We start from the raw sequence: 16,712 nt of genomic DNA, 5'->3' as shown, positions 1-16,712 counted from the left end.
CACCAGGCACTAGAGGGATGTGATGGTCACATACATGAGCAGGAGGCAACCCTGAAGGCTCAGCAAATATTGCAGCAAAATCTTGTAACACAGTCTGAATAACTGCAGGTATAAGTGTTTCGTAATGTGCTTTAGTATCTTCAATAATATGTAACAATTCAATTAATGTGCAAGCAGAAACATCAAGTAATAAACCTTGTAAGACAACTGCTGAACCTTGATAAGAAATGGACAACCACTTTTGGCTCCAATGAATTTTTATAGGAGAATGAGCTTCTAACCAATCCATTCCAATTACCATATCATAATTAACTATTTGAAGTACTTCCAATGGAGAATTGAACACATACCCTTGAATAAAGGATTGGCCATTGCATAAACCCCTTGGATGAAAGAGGCCACATGAGAACTAAGAAATGTGTGTGAACTTCCAGAATCCACAAGAATCACCAGATCATTGTTTTGAATATGACCATTTAGCTTCAAAGTACGAGGTGTTTCATTTCCCACCATAGCAGCTTCTAAAATAACCATGAATAACTGCTCCTGAAACACTGAAGACTAAAGGGAATCAGACTGAATATCTTCTTCTGTTTGAAATAGGTCCCAGATTTCCTCTAAAGCATGAAGCTGCACTGTAGGAGCACATTTATGCTCTCTACTCCACTTTTCACCACATTTTTGACAGAGTCCTTTAGCTCGCCTATATGCTCTCAGTGTCGCCATTTTGTCATCAATAGTTGGTGTTCGAGCAGCTTCAATAACTCTTTTGTCATCAGCAAGAATAGATTGCTTGTCCAAGGTGGAGGCTGGTGGTACTAGGAGCGGATGAGCGTTCTGAGAGCAGGCTTGGCAGTAGGAAAATCAACTTTGTGATATTCCCTACGCTGCCTAGGTTCCAAGACTTCTTCTTGTAAAGCAGTAAGCACACAAGCAGCATTGAGGTCTTTGGGACATTGAACCAAAATAATGGAACGAATATCCTCTCGTAATCCATCAATGAACCTCATGGTATAGTATCTAGGATCCGTAACTGAATCATAGACCACTAACTGATCCACTAATTCTAAAAATTGCTCAACATATTCAGAGACAGAACCGGTCTATCGAATATGGAACAATTGCCGAATGAGTAAATCATGGTGATCTCGACCAAATCGATCATGGATTAGGGACAAAATTCATCCCAAGTAATGTGGCGAATACGTCATTCTACGGATTGTAACCAACGAGCCGCATCCCCCGTAAAATGCATAGTAGCCACCTTAATCCATAAGAATGGCGTGACACGATAAAGCTCAAAGTAATCTTCACTGCGGGATTTCCATAGTTTTGGGTTAGATCCATCAAACGAAGGGAAATGTAATTTGGGAATCTTACTACCAAAATCATGCAAACCACTGTAATGAGGCAACTGATGATGGCTACCAACAGGAAGACTAAAAGCATGCTCATCACACGAGAATGGTGCCAAATAGGAATCGGATATACCCTTGACTGGGAGATGAGGGAGGGTGTTAAACACCCCATACCCATGCTCCCGATGATGTGTGTCGATGTGGTGCCTGCCTGGACTGACGATCTACGGATTATCAACCAGAGTTGATGGAGTTGCCGCAGCCGCCTCAGGTTTGTCCAGGAGTCCCGGTGATGGAGATGTATGCTCGAGGAGAACGTGCTCGATGTGCTTACGCAACACCCCAAGCTCGCTCTTCAAATCTCTCACAGTCGCCTCCATCTGGGGCTCCAAACACCCATGGCATTGATGGTGCTCTCCAACTGCACGAAATGCGCATTGTGTTTCTGATCGGCTTCAGCGAGCTACCTCTCCTGCATGTGCTTCGAGTTCTTCATCCAATAGAGCATGATCTTCGTGTTAGGATCCATGGCACCCAATTTTCGCTGAAATCAAGTATAATGGTGGTGAGACTCTAGATCTGGCGCGGGATCGGTGTCTCTGATACCAATTGTTAGCAATCGACAACCATTACTAGAAGAGAATAGGAATCAAGGAGGGATAGTAAGAATTTGGGACAGAGATCAGACGAAATTCCATTAACGATATCTAGAGGAAGGTAGCACGGGAAGGAAGAAAGGTAAGTTGTCTTACATGCCTCCTCCAACCATCAGAGCTCCAACTCATATACGCACACCACACGTGCGAACCAACACGACTCCCCCTCTCACAGGCTTAGCTCACACACACAACTCACACCCATTTGTGCCCAGACACTCTCACATTCGGTCGCTTGGCCCGCTTGCTCTGGGTTCTTGTCATCCACCGGCCTGCTCGCCCCGATTCTGCCACCGGAGTTGTTGTATCAGCTGCAGGTGTGCTGACTCATCATATCATATCACAATTGGCCTCAGAAGGTTTATCTCAACCTGACAGATATTGATATTCTAACTACAAAGAGTTCAGATCACAAGACGTCCCACATGAAGAAGGTTTGTCTGTAGCAATCTTCAGTTTTTTTCAACATCAAATCCCAAGAACACAACTGAAACGTTCTCATGAAGAAGGTTTGTCTGAAACCAGCATATTTAGATTTTTCATGAGAATTTTGGCCTGAAGGTTCTCAAACCACATAAACAATCTACCTCTTCTGCCTGAGCATGCGACCGCAACCACCAGCACCTGGAGCACACGACGGATCTGCGAAGGGATAAGAGAGAGGTTCCCGGCCTCTCTCATATCCTGTCCTGCGTCGGCCCGTGATGGACAACAGTTGGAGCTCACGTTTTGTTCCTGTCGCGATCTTTTTCTCATCACAAAAGGAACAGGAATCGCAACTGGAACCCCTTTGAGATAGTCTTAGGGTATGATTGTTTGGTTTGTCTGAAAAGTAGATTTTAGAAATATGTTGTTGGCTTCTGCAACACATTTTTAGTTTATCAGAAAAACGTCTCTCAGCGAGCTTCTCATATTTAGTTTATTTTTCTCAAAAACAGCCTTCTGACTTTTTCAAAAATCACTTCTTAAAAATCATATTTATTCTAGCTACTGATTTGTAACACTAGCAGAAGCAAAACCAAAACAGTAAACAAACACGTTAGAGCGCTCCGGTACGTTCAGTTCGCAGCGTATCAGTTTTTTGAGTTCTTCTCTGTCTCGAGGCAAGTGAAACTCTTTCGGCTCGATCGCCTAGTGGGCCCAGAATGTGCCTAAATTTCTTTTGGGCCAAAGATAGTGTTTTTCGAGGAATTAATGGCCCAAGTCAAAAAAGAAAAGAAGAAGCGATAACACCGGAAGCCAATAATCACCACGGCATCACATATAAATAATACAATCAAATCAACATCTACACATGCATGATAGTTTGCAACACATAGAGCATAGCCAAATAATCAACGAATCACACGGAAATATATCCGACACACAATCGACACAATTAACAAGACACACATGGCGTACCCAATTTAACACACGAACACACGCTGCCTCTCCATCTCGTAACACCAGAAGCCGATGAAATCAAAGGCGCGCACACAGCTAGCGTGATCACCCCCATGCTCGCCAAATTGATCGATCGACCTTGAATCTTTAGGCGAGAACGGTACGTACTCTCGCCGATCAGATCAGAGCCGTTCACCTCCCTCCGTGAATGGCGAGCAGGTAGAAGAGCTGCGTCACCGAGAGGATGATGGTGAAGGACTCCATGCATATCTACAAGAAGAGGAAGAAGAAAAATTCAAAGGCGTAACACAGTTATTAGTAACGTGCCAATCTGCCATACACAATCTACCATCGTTACAACCTACTGTAGATATCAGGTATGTGGACAGGGTATGTTTGGCGATCTTACCAATCTGGAATTCCTGCCGTGCAATTCAATCTCCTTGAAGGCCAATCTGACAACAAAGTAGTTGCCGAGAAGAAATAAAGGTCAGGAAGATGCATGGATCATAGACGGGAAGCAAGTAGGACTAGTGTGTATGTGCGACGATCGATTTGTATCGTATACGTACGTACCCCATGGCAAGCAGGGTGAGCGTCCAGGCAATGAACCCGGAGGAGGCCGCCGCCGGCAGGCTCTCCGGGCTCCACGCGCGGACGTGGTGGAACCCCGCGAGCGCCGCGGCCGCGCCGACGACCCCGGAGATCACCGCGAAGATGACGAAGAACCCGGTTGCCGCGTTCCCGATCGGGAAGTAGATCGGGGAGAATTGCGCCGGCAACTCCAGGCCGGCGCCTGCATGTGTATATATGCAGGTACGTAATCAGCAATGCACTCAATCATACATGTATACACCCATCAACTCACGATAGCCATTGTTAGTGATCATGCACGTACCGATGAAGAAGCCGTAGTTGATGGCGTGGTTGATGGCCCAGCCGCCGATGGCCACAACGATGACGTACATGCAGAAATTGAGCACCAGGAGGAGCCCGGCCACCGGCTTCAGACCCGCGTTCGCCATGGAACCTGACTGATGATGGCCAACGAGACCGACAACCAGTTAATCTCCTAGCGCTTCGCAAGCTAGCTACGTAGTGTTTTCTGCTGGCCTGAGATAGAATTGGCCGCAGCTGGGCCTTATATATAGACGCAAATATCAATTATTTACTGACGAGATACGGTATGGGTGTAGTAGCTGGCCTGGCTGGCTTTGTTCCTTGCTTCCATTGGCTGCATGAACAGGATCGCTTGTGGGGCTTAATTACGTGAAGTTTCTGACAAACGTGATGCTTAAGGCAGGAAGCTAGCCAGCCAGGCCCGGCGGCCATCTACCCCGCGGCCGGGGGCTTTCAGTTCTTAGTTACTGTGATCAGAGATTCTGTTCGTCTCGAGGTTAGGATTGCGGCTGGAGTAGTGGATTGGATGTGCTGGATAAGTGCTACCTTTTCCTCCGAGACATGCATCCCTTTCAGTTCAGTTCAGGCGCTTTATTCCTTTACATCAGATCGCAGCTTTGGCCATCGAATCCGTGAGCCTTTGGGAGAAGTTTGATGCCCTGCTCTGCCGAGCACATACGTCTGGTCTCGGAGATGCTAAGGATGTTGTACGCAGATCAAGATCCTGTGGGGGGGTTTTCCGCGGGGAAATCTCATTTCCATTAACAGAGTAACGGAATAGCCACCAGTACAGAGTTTACAACCTTAGATACGAAACAAGAATTAAAAGATAGTCTAGAACAAAGGATCTAAGCCAGAAGCGTAACATAGCAATGTGCAGACTAAACGTTAGAACAAGCGCCGAGGGACCAGAACTGAGACTAACCAGACAACCACAGATACCACAACAAGCACACAATCGCGCCTCAACTGCCCCATTCTCCTGGTCGTTGTTGGTCTGATCTTCGTCATGAAGAAGCATCAGGTGGCCACGAGGGGAGCTTGGGGTGGCTGATGATGGGCCAACATCTGGGATATAGATTGTAAGTAGGCTTTGAGCATCACAAATCAAATCTTCATTGTTCATATATTTGAGGAAATCTGCTCAAAGAATTAGTGAGTAACAAGTATGAAAAATGATTTCACTAGGGTGACGACGAATCAACTTTTTATCAAAACAAGCTCTATTTCTAGCTTTTCAAATAGCCTAGCATATAGCTACAAAATCCATAGTGTAGAAGGTATTATCAATGCTCACAAGAGACTCAATCTAGATATAGTACTAAGGAATGGAACTAGGAATAGTTCTAGCCCCTAATCAATTAGCAACAAACCCCCCGGATTGCCTTAGCAAAATAACATAGAAAGAAAAGATGCCTGCAACTCTTAAATTGAGTACAAAAATAAAATGTATCATGACCAGCCCATCTCCTCTTAATCATATTGTCTTTAGTTAGAACTACATTATGCTCAAGAAGCCGTAGGCATTTTTGATTTTTTTTTTTAAGGAATCTTAGTCTTGCAAATATGTTTGTAAGGTCAGCTGAGAGCATCTCTCATCAACCAGTTAATGAATTTTCCATTAGAATTAAAATTCCATATCACTATATCCTCATCATTTGACATCTGAAACTAGGAAAACCAGTTCTAAATCAAGCCCCACTTATCATGAAGATTAGCAGTTAACATCTCCTAAAAGAGATATGCCATTGATTCATGGCAACTTCATAGACAAAAGAGTTTTTATTCAAGAAGATATAATAAAGACTAGGAAATATGGTTTTTCAATAAAGGAAGTTTTTATTGAACTAAGGCAATTACATCAAGATGATACAATCGAGCTGAGAAAACTCCCGACCTATGCATAACTATGATACACACAGCCATAAAAAGAAAATAGAAAACACCACAAAGGCTTAACTTCGGTGGAAACAGAAGTTGCTAAAGTGCGCCAATTCTTCGACTAGACCGCCACCCATTTTCCTAGGTAAAAAACTCTCTGACCACATGCTCCAAGTGCTGACACGTCTGTACAACCATACCCTGAGACTCCAGCCTATATAGGATGCCCCAGGTACGGAGCTAATGAGTACATTGATAAATAACATGCAAAGGAGAAAAATAATTCTCTTATCAAACACCATATCATTCCTGCATAAACATAGGGGCCAGCTAGTAGCAGCCTCTTCTAGCAGGACTTGCGGTTTCAAGTCCTTCCTAATACCCCGTAGTCAAGTACGAACATATGAGATACACTACGAGGTTTGAAAAATCCTAAAGCCACTTGTATGATAGACCACACAGCCCGGGCAAGACAGCATTTAAGAACAGATGTTTAATTGTCTCCTCTTTATGATAGAAGCAACAATATGTACTATCTTGCTAATTGCGTTTAGCCAGATTATCTTTCGTCAGAACTACACCGTGGTGTAAGTACCAAAGGAAGATCTTGACTTTGAGTGGTACCTTCAATTTCCAAAGGTGTTTGTTTAAGATGGTAACATCACAATTCCCCAAAGCAAGATAGTGAGACTTCACCGTGAACTGTCCATTGAGGGTTAAATTTTAATAGAATTCATCTTGCTCCTAAGTGAGCTCAATATTAGCGATTCGAGGAAGTAAAGTGTTCCAGACCACTAATTTTGGTCCTATAAGATCCTTTCGAAAGAAAAAAACATTTGGAGGGAAAGTTCGGAATACTTCTGCTATAGTATCATGTTTACTCCTAACTATATTGTAGAGGCATGGATACTGTTCTCGCAGAGTTAAATTTTCCAACCATCGGTCTTCCCAAAACTTGATTTGGGTGCCATCTTTAATTATGAAGTTTCCGAAGCGGAGCAAATCACGCTTCACCTTCATAAGACTGACCCAAAAATGTGAGTCCCTAGCTTTCCACTGGACTTGCAAAAGGGGCTTTGAGCCCAAGTACTTGTTACATATCAGCAGTTGCCACATTCCATCATTCGTGATCCACTTAAAAAGCCATTTGTTAAGCAAGGCAATATTCTTGGAATCAAGATCCTGAATCCATAGACCCCCTTGTTCTCTGGATCGGCACAAGATATTCCATTTAGCAAGACGATATTTTTTCTTTTGATCATCATTTTGCCAGTAGAACCTGAAGCAAAAATAATTAAGTTTTTTAAGGACCCCCCTTGGTAAAGCAAAGAAGGACATCATGTACATAGGCAAACTGGTAAGCACTGAATTAATCATTGTTAGTCACCCGCCAGTTAAAAGGTATTTTCCTTTCCAACTACTAAGTTTCTTCTACAATCACTCCTTAACCCCTTTCCAATCCGCATTTATCAATTTCCTATAGTGGATAAGAATATCAAGATGCCACAAAGGGAATTCATGAGTAACGTATCCGAAAAGCTTGGTGTATTGCTCGGTCATGGCTTGAGCATCACCAAAGCAAAATAGTTTACTCTTATGAAAATTGATATTAAGGCCCGAGAGTTGCGCAAAAGCACAAAGCAGTAGCTTCATATTGCGAGCTTTCTCATGGTCATGATCCATAAAAAGTATGGTGTCATCAACATATTGTATAATAGATATATCATCATCCAAAAGATGAGGTATTACTTCACTTATGTGCCCGTCAGCTTTGAGCCTTTTGATAAGAACAGCTAACATGTCCGCAACAATATTGAATAACACCGGGGAGAGTGGGTCTCCCTGTCGGAGTCCTTTTTTAGTTTGAAAGAAAGGTTCAACATCATCATTCACTTTAATTGCTACACTACCTCCCAAAATGAAAGTCTCAATCCAAGAGATCCATTTGTGTAAGAAGACTTTCATCCGAATAGTCTGTAGTAGGAAGGACCATTTGACATAGGCTTTTTCAAAATCTACTTTAAAAATAACCCCATTTAATTTCTTTCTGTGCAATTCCTAAATTGTTTCATGTAAGATGATTACTCCATCTAGGATATTCGTCCTCACATGAATGCAGTTTGAGTTGGACTAACCACAGGATCCACAATGAAATTTATCCAATTTGTGATCACCTTTGTGAAAATCTTGAAGTTGATATTTAGCAAATAAATAGGTCTATATTGTTGGATCCGGTTTGCATCTTTAATTTTCGGCAGTAGAATTATCACTTCGAAATTGAGGCTAAATATTGGTAGTTCACCCACATACAATTCTTAGAATAAATTTATCAAGTCAAACTTGATGACATTCCAGAATTTTTGGTAAAATTCTATCGGAAATCTATCTAGACCTGGAGCTTTATTGTGTTCCATTTCAAACACGGTATCCCGAACTTCCTTCTCCGAAAAAGGTGTCATAAGGAAATCATTCTCCGCCTTTGAGACCTGGGAGACATCGTCTTTCCTGGATTCATCAAAGAGAAAGAAATGTCCTCAGGTGCCCAAACAAGGACTTATAATAATTAGTGATATAAGCCTTTATGGCGGATTCACCTTCGATTTTACCTTCCTCTTGATCTAGGCAAAAAGGTCTTTTTCTTTCTATGTTTTTCATTGGCAACCAACTGGAAGTATTTGGTGTTATTGTCCCCAAGTAAGACGTCTGTCACCTTTGCACACTGATACAACTTGAGTTCTTTTTTATGAAGAAATCTGGCTAGCCGATCTCTAGATTGAGCCAAATGTAGTAGGAAATATGGTAAATAAAGGTTTGTCCTAGATCCATATATGCTCCCAAAATTTGGTGTTAAAACCATTACCAACAATGCATTTCCTACCTAGAAAGTACAAACGTTTGATCTTCAGAAGATCAGACCAACAGGAAGAATGACCAAACTTATGTTTGACTAGGGCAATGAATGCATTAGTAAGATATTTTTTTCTAACAATTTCTTACTACAAACCATCATTCTTTTTAAGTATCGACCACTATTTACAAATCAGAGCATAGTTCATTCTAATCAAATCTTTGATACCTAGGTCTCCCTTTTCTTAGACCTACAAATCTTAATCCCAAGCAACAAGATGGTATTTTTTCTTGGTACCTCCTCCTAGCTAGAAGAATTTTCTTCTAGCAGCATAATATGTTCAAGAACAGCTTTAGGGAGAAGATATATTGACATATGATATTTAGACATATTAGATAGACTTGTATTAATCAATGTAACTCTTCCCCCAGTGAACCACCCTTTCAAACATCGAGTTTTTTCATAATTTTTTTCTTAATAGGAATCCAATCAGCAACATGTAACCTATACAAGACTAATATGAACTCCCAAGTATTTTATAGAGAAATGATAATTTGACAGTGAAAAAAAATCAATATATTCAACTGCAATCAAGTCATCACCCCAAGCAAATGATTTCACTCTCTGATTGGGACGTCATACTGTGGTTTGGGACGTCAGATCACAAAATAGAGGGTTCAGATTGGAGGATAGATAAATGCGGCCTCTTATTCTATCCAACAGAGTCTGCGTACGTGTGCGGTCTTAGCAGGACGGCAGCAAATCCTAGTGGTGAAGGTACGCATAACACACAGGGTGGAAAGCATTCGGTTCTTCTGCCACCTAAATGCTATACGGATTTAAAATGAGAGAATCAGGATTGCTGCTGGCCGATGCAATTTTCCCATCTGGAGATCGCTTTTTCTGAGCCATAAAGCCACCAAATGCTTCTTTCGATTCCTGGGACTTCTGCTCCTTTCGGTTTAGGCGCTTCAGCTCCTTTGCACAATAAGAAGACGCGTATCAGTCGCTCTGTCCAGCAGCTTCGTTCTAAGAGAAGACAAACTGCAACCGGTAACTCGTCCAACGGGGACTACACTCGATTTTTACCATGAACTTGCCATGCTTGTACCTTGTTATATTTCGGTTGCAAAGCCTTGGAATGGCTATGCTAACCAATAGCACCATTCTCAGAAAAGGGACGAACGAAGAAAGGCGAAGTAAACTGAACTTCAGAAATTCGAATGCGCTATTTCGATGGGTGCTCTGACCGACGCCTGTAAACTGAGATCGACGTCGACCCGACCAGGAGAACCTGAACCTTCAAAACACACTGGAGACTGGAGAAAAAACCCGAACGCACGTCGTGCCCCGTGGGTCGGCTACTAGACCGTCTTTTCAAGTGAGCCTCGTAAGACTGCACGCACGGTAAGCGGCCCGTCGAACTATCAAGCTTGCGGGCAATCTTGCTGGGCGCACGGGGAGCAATCAGCGATGCTACCGTGGGCCGTGTCCGAACCGCTGCACGGTCAGCAGCTGCAGCTGAAGACTTTTTTATTTTTATATTTTCTAGCATTAATATTTAAATAAATAGGCATCTACTACTATTTGAAAATAGCTATTTTAGAGGGTGGTAAGTATGCTACGATGGCACAGGTACCTCTTATCACTCTCTTAGGTGACGATTAAACCCCACGCTCTCTTTACCGTCCTCTGAGAGAGCGGTTAGCACCCCTATCATTTTCTCAGAGGTGATTAGCTTAGTTTTATTATAAAAATAAAAAATGGCAGAAGTTATTTAAGATAAAAATAAAAAAAAATCAGAAAATATTGAAGTAAAGATAGATTAAATACATGTAAGTGAAATGAAAAAAATCACACTAAATATTAGATAGAATGTGTATACGAGATGAGTATATAAAATTTGAACATTACTAATAGCATATAGGCTATATCTAAGATGCATACACAACTTAAGTAATAGATTAAAAATGATATAAAAACCTTGAATTCAACAAATACAACATTTAGTAGCATAAACATTACGAACGAAATAACCCTTGAAGTCACATTTTGGGGATTTTAGTCTATATAGTGCCGGTATATAAGAAAAATAATCAAAGTTAGGGTCTCAGTCACCTGCTCTGTCATCAGAGAATTCGCAACGGATTGGAGTTCTCTGAGAAGTAAGCACGAAGTCATCATTATCGGAACCAACCTCTTCAATTGTGGTAGAAGTGGTAGAAGCACGTCCTCTTGTGGTTGTTATCGAACGACCACCTCTTTCACGATGGCTTGAACCACCGTCTCTTTCACAACGGTGTGAAGGTCTCAAACGACCACCTATACGTCTCCAGTTATGTTTGGGTAGGCAGCTATCACCGAAGAGTAGATGTAGCTCTAAAAAGTTATCGATGGATTTGTTCAGCAACTCTTTACAACGAGGGACTAGTATAAAAAAGCATACAAAAATATAAACGTGACTTAGAAGTGCAACATAACAATTAACTGGGACATGTAATAACAATAAACATACCTTAATGTAATCCTCATACTGCTGAGGGTGCATAAATATCGTGTGTGTGCTTGCTTGCTAAAACACTTTGCTATGTCGGCTAGTTCGTACATCCTGATATATCTCTGATGACACTCTAACAAGTGCGTTTTTAGGTCCATAGAGGTCATAGAGCTTACTGTTTGCCGCCATTCATCCATGGTGAAACAGGGATAACGGGTCATGGTCTGTCATTTCAATAGCACTTTATTCAGGTTCTCCTTCTTGAACACATTATATGTAATTTAGAGATAGTGCATGCACTGTATACCTTCCTATAAGGAGCGGACAATGGACTATGAGTAGTCGGAAGCGTGCGGTCACATTGGTCTAAAAAGGTGATTGCGAGCGGTTTCGTCAATCTGAAAAATTGACAGCGAGGGGTCACATCTCTTTGAAAAGGTGGCAGCAAGAGGTTACTTTACTCTGAGAAGCTGGTAGAGTGATGCCACATGAGATTAAGAAATGCAGTAATGACATGGTAAGTAGTAACGTCTGAACTTGTAATATATAGAAAGCAGATATGTACTAATATGTAAGACTAGATGTGTCGTATGTCATTCGTCATGTAGCTGACAAAGGCAGATCATCGGAGGGAGAAACAAAATGTGAGGTAAGAAAGGTTTTAGAATAACGGTTGGTGATAATTCATTCAAGTACAGTTACATATCACAGTTGCACTACCATACGACACACACATAGAAAAGTTACAATTTTTGTGGCGTTAGGTATCATAGTCGATACAAAATGTAAGCATAACATGTTGACACGCCTAGCTGGCCTACAATGGAGTCGCACCATAGTCAATCATCGGCACTTGATGCTTCTTTCTTACGCACGGGCTTCTTTCTTACGCCTCCAGTTCAGCTTGTCCTCGCACTTCTTCCTTTGATCTACCCATTCCTGATCCTTGGGGGATATGAAGTCATTGATACACGGGTGAAATGCACACACTCCTGTTGGTGGCTGGATGTGATTTGTTACCACCGATGAAATGTGTTAGTACAAGAAGTGAACGAAAAGTTGAGTTTTGTAAGAGTGATTACCTGAGAAGGTTCACTCTTTTTGGAAAGCGCATATATGTTTGAACAACAGAAGTACCGCCTCACGAATGTATCCAAGTCAAATGAACACCGAACACTGCATGTCTATCGACAATGGCTTTCGGGCCTCAGCATACCTTTTGACAATAAGCGGCTGGCGTATAGTGAATGCATTGTATGTCTTCCTGAAATGAGGGGTCGGTTGATGCAGAGTAGTTGGCAGCGTGCGGTCACATCGCTCATAAAAAGTGGCGATGTCCAGTCACATCGCTCATAAAAGGCGACAACCAGCGGTCACATCGCTCATAAAAGATGGTTTCGTTAATCTGAAAAGGCATTAGCGTGTAGTCACATGTAATACATAAAAGTAGACATGTCCAAATATATATCACTAGTTTGTGAATCAAACATGCATCATGAAACAAACATCTAAGTTACGAAAGTAAAGATAAAGTCCTAATACTGTCTCCCTCGCTGTCGTCGGTTGTTCCCCACCATCATGGTCTCGTCATCATTGTCGCTGGTTCGCCCTCGCATGGCCCCTAGAGTAGGTCAGGTTTCCTGGTGGAACAACTTGTCTGGTAGGTCTCGTAGCGATCACGAGAGTCGAGGCCTCCTCCTGGATCTGCTGCATCAGTAGTGGAGCAGTGGGCAACTGGGACTGCGTGACGACTTTGTAGTCCGGTGTACGAAGAAGTCCCTCACAAAGTCGAACAGGGGGTTCCGACCCAGGCTCATCCTCCTGACTCGGGTAAGATGACTGCGATGGTTCCGCTGTCGTCCATGCATAATCACTAGAGGGGCCTGTGAACGAATGAATATATTAGATATGGTAAATGTGAAAATGAGTGTATTAATAAAAATACAATGTTGTACTTGTATGGTATGTAGGGGCAGTTGTAGACAGCCAGGACTGAGTGCCAATGTAGGGTTCGAACGGTGGAGGTGCAGATAAAGACGTCCTGGCCTTATCACCGTAGTAACCTACGGAAGGTTGATTACATTAGATATATTATTAAATATATTGAATGCGGCAGTATATTGGTGCCCATTACTTGAGAGGCCTGTGAACGGTGAAGGTGTCAGCATTGGCCATGTTATAGGTGTCAGCGCTGATAAGTGTGTAGGTGCACATAATATATTTTTTGAAATTAATGCATCAGTAACAAAATGATATCGCTAAACGCCGTGCGTATGGAAAATGCGTACATATTGTTACTGGCCCTGGAGGCCGTGGCCGAGGTGGCTGTGTGGATGCCGGTCCAGGTGGAGGTCATTGCACATCACACCTCCTGGACGACTCTGCGTGGACCTCATTGGACCTGGAAGCAGCACCGACGACGTCTACGGTAGATCGGCATGAGGTAAGCTTCAGGGTTCGGGCAATCTTATCGAAAACCCATTTCACAAATCCCGCTACATCCGTCACACTAATTTGAATCCCTTGCCTGAGGCATCTCATGGCTCCAACCGCGTCCGTATGGATATCGTATATGATATCGGCCTGTTGAAACAATCATGAAATGAGAATTTCGGTTCACAGCGGTTCATATGTGATTATACGATGAAAAAAGATACGTTAATTAAATATACGCTAATGCAGCTTCCTTGTCCTAATGGCTCGGGTAGACCTTTGTAGTCGAAGCGACATGCAACCGGATATTACCTAGGGTGTAGATGACGTCCTAATGGCTGGGGGGGGGCTATCCGTTTTCTGAGTGGGCGGATAGAGGTAGTACAGGCTCTGCACTTAGAGGATGGAGGCATACCAGCCCTCTGAGAGGGCGGTAAGGTTTAACCGTCATCTGAGAGAGCGGTAGGAGATACACGTGTCACTATGATATGCTTACTGCATTCATAGTTGCATCCCTTTCAGATGACGATAGACACATATTTGTATAAATCTTTTCATCAAAAATCTCTTTATTTAAATATTAATATTAGAAAATATAAAAATAAAAAAAGTCGCAGCTGAGCGGCACCGTGAGGTGAACCGCTCGGCCCAGTGGAGACAGGGAAGTCGCGGAAATGCATGCGGCCTGCCCATTCAGCTCCTTCAAGTCGATAACATACAGTCGATGAACCTGTGGATGATGCAGCGAATGCCGCAAAAGTTGTCATATAGTTTTCCCGTTTTCCTTTCCATCAGACTGTTGCGGCACTTCATTTTCGATCCGTGACGCTAGATGCAGTGCGACATTGAGAACATACCAAAAAGATCAAGGCGAAAGGACGATACGTGGTTTCAGGCTAACAACCCTCCTCGTGTGAACAGTGTTTTGTCAAAATCACACTAATATTTTTCCCTCCCATCTTCTTTATACAAAACTGTGATATTTTATTGCTTCAAAAATCTTAAGTTTCTTTATATGTTTCATAATTCATATGCAACCTAAAAATTAGATTCACCTAAAAATCATGTGTAAAATTTAAACTAAAATTCTAAAAAAAAAGAGAGTACTTTTATAACATTTAACAATTGTTAGGGTCTCAAATGAATTTCAAAATTTTTGAAAAACTCACTAATATTTATATTATGTGATGGACTCATTTCTAAGCTTATTTCCAACCCTAGGCTATATGATGAAAGAGTTCTTTTGTAATACTCTATTCACATGAAATGATAAAAAAATACATATAAATAGAACATTACAAAGTAACTCACTTTTTCACCATATATCCTAGAGATGGAAATTATTTTAGAAATTATTACATCACATAATCTTAATATTAGTGAATTTTCCCAAATTTTTAGAAATTTATTTTAGGCCCTAACAATTGTTAAAAGTTATAAAAATAGTCTTTTTTAGAATTTTAGTTTAAATTTTACACATGATTTTCAATGCATCTAATTAAAATGATTTGCACATGAATTATGAAATACGTACAAAAGGTTTTAGGATTTTTGGAGCAACAAAAGACCACAGTTTTGTATAAAGAGCATGGGAGAAAAAAAATATTATTGTGAACAGTGATTTTGACGAAAAACTGTTCCCATAAAAGAAACGTCTATTTTTATAATTCTTTTCATCATCGATACTTTTATTTAAATATTAATATTAGAAAATATAAAAATAAAAAAGCTACCCGGATGCTGTCAAAGGGGAAAAAAAAGCAACCCAGATGGACATGTGCGCTAGGCGTTCCGAGAATCCGAGGCGCCGCATTCAGGGCTCGTTTGCTTGCAGCCCTGGAATTGCTGCCTGGCGCATCCAGTGTCTCCACCAGGGTCCCAACAAAGAAGCCCTCAGTAAGCAGATTCGTCGGAAGAGTGCTTTTCTACTGCATGTTTCCCTCCCGGTCAAGCACAACGTGCTTGTTGAAAAGCAAATCAGAAACAAGAGACTGCTTCCACGTCAATTTTATTAGAGCGTAGGCACTCAATTCTAAGCAGGTCAAAGATAAAACTTCGTCTCTTCGAACAGGCAAATGCTTTTTATACACAAGGAAGAAGTGCATCGCGACTCTTCAACTTCAAGCGAGCGAATGTTTCTACAAATAAACAAGGAAGAAGGTGACTCGAATGCCCCAAGTATGAAGTGTCCAACGAACTAGCAAGGTGGCCACGCTAGTCTAGTTGTCATATTTTATAATGATAATCTTTAATTAAAAATTAATATCTTTAGTTTTTTATGAGATTTGAGTTATAGTTACAAAATGCATAAAAAGTAGAAGAAACAATAAAAATTATGTTAGTAAAAAATAAATTATTTATGCTCTAAACTTGTACCCAAATTGCATACATGTATTGGTTCGATTCGTATACATTTTGATCGACTGTTAAAATCGTTTGTCATATACAGGCAACCCAACTAAAATCATAATAGATTTGTCTTCCTTGCGTGTTATACTTTGCATGTTGTCTGCTTGATATGATGATCTTGAGCTATACGGTGATTCTTAATCTATTATCTTAGTAAGAATTTTGAATTTTTTCATTATTAATTTTAGCTATTGATTAATTATATTTTATATGGACTCTTTATTTAGATATTTTATTTTTATAATAATTTTATTTTTTTTTAATAAGATTATATTTGATATGAATCTTTTTTTCTATTCTAACCCTAATTTTAATTATTATTTATTTTATTTTATTTGGACTCTTTA

The 16,712-nt window shown here is 41.2% G+C and overlaps 1 protein-coding gene across 1 annotated transcript; it reads right to left on the bottom strand.

The window, feature by feature from the left end:
• Positions 1-3,241: 3,241 nt before the first annotated feature.
• On the bottom strand, positions 3,242-4,533 carry LOC133910037 (membrane protein PM19L). Its single transcript, XM_062352561.1, has 4 exons — positions 4,296-4,533; positions 3,974-4,193; positions 3,807-3,852; positions 3,242-3,667 (listed from the first exon to the last, which is right to left on the bottom strand). The coding sequence occupies exons 1-4, from the start codon at positions 4,420-4,422 to the stop codon at positions 3,590-3,592; spliced, it is 471 nt and encodes a 156-aa protein (XP_062208545.1). The 5' UTR covers positions 4,423-4,533; the 3' UTR covers positions 3,242-3,589.
• Between the last annotated feature and the right edge of the window lie 12,179 nt (positions 4,534-16,712).

This window comes from Phragmites australis, chromosome 2, assembly GCF_958298935.1.
Source record: "Phragmites australis chromosome 2, lpPhrAust1.1, whole genome shotgun sequence".
Lineage (NCBI taxonomy): Eukaryota > Viridiplantae > Streptophyta > Magnoliopsida > Poales > Poaceae > Phragmites > Phragmites australis.
This window is presented reverse-complemented; position numbering and strand designations above follow the sequence as displayed.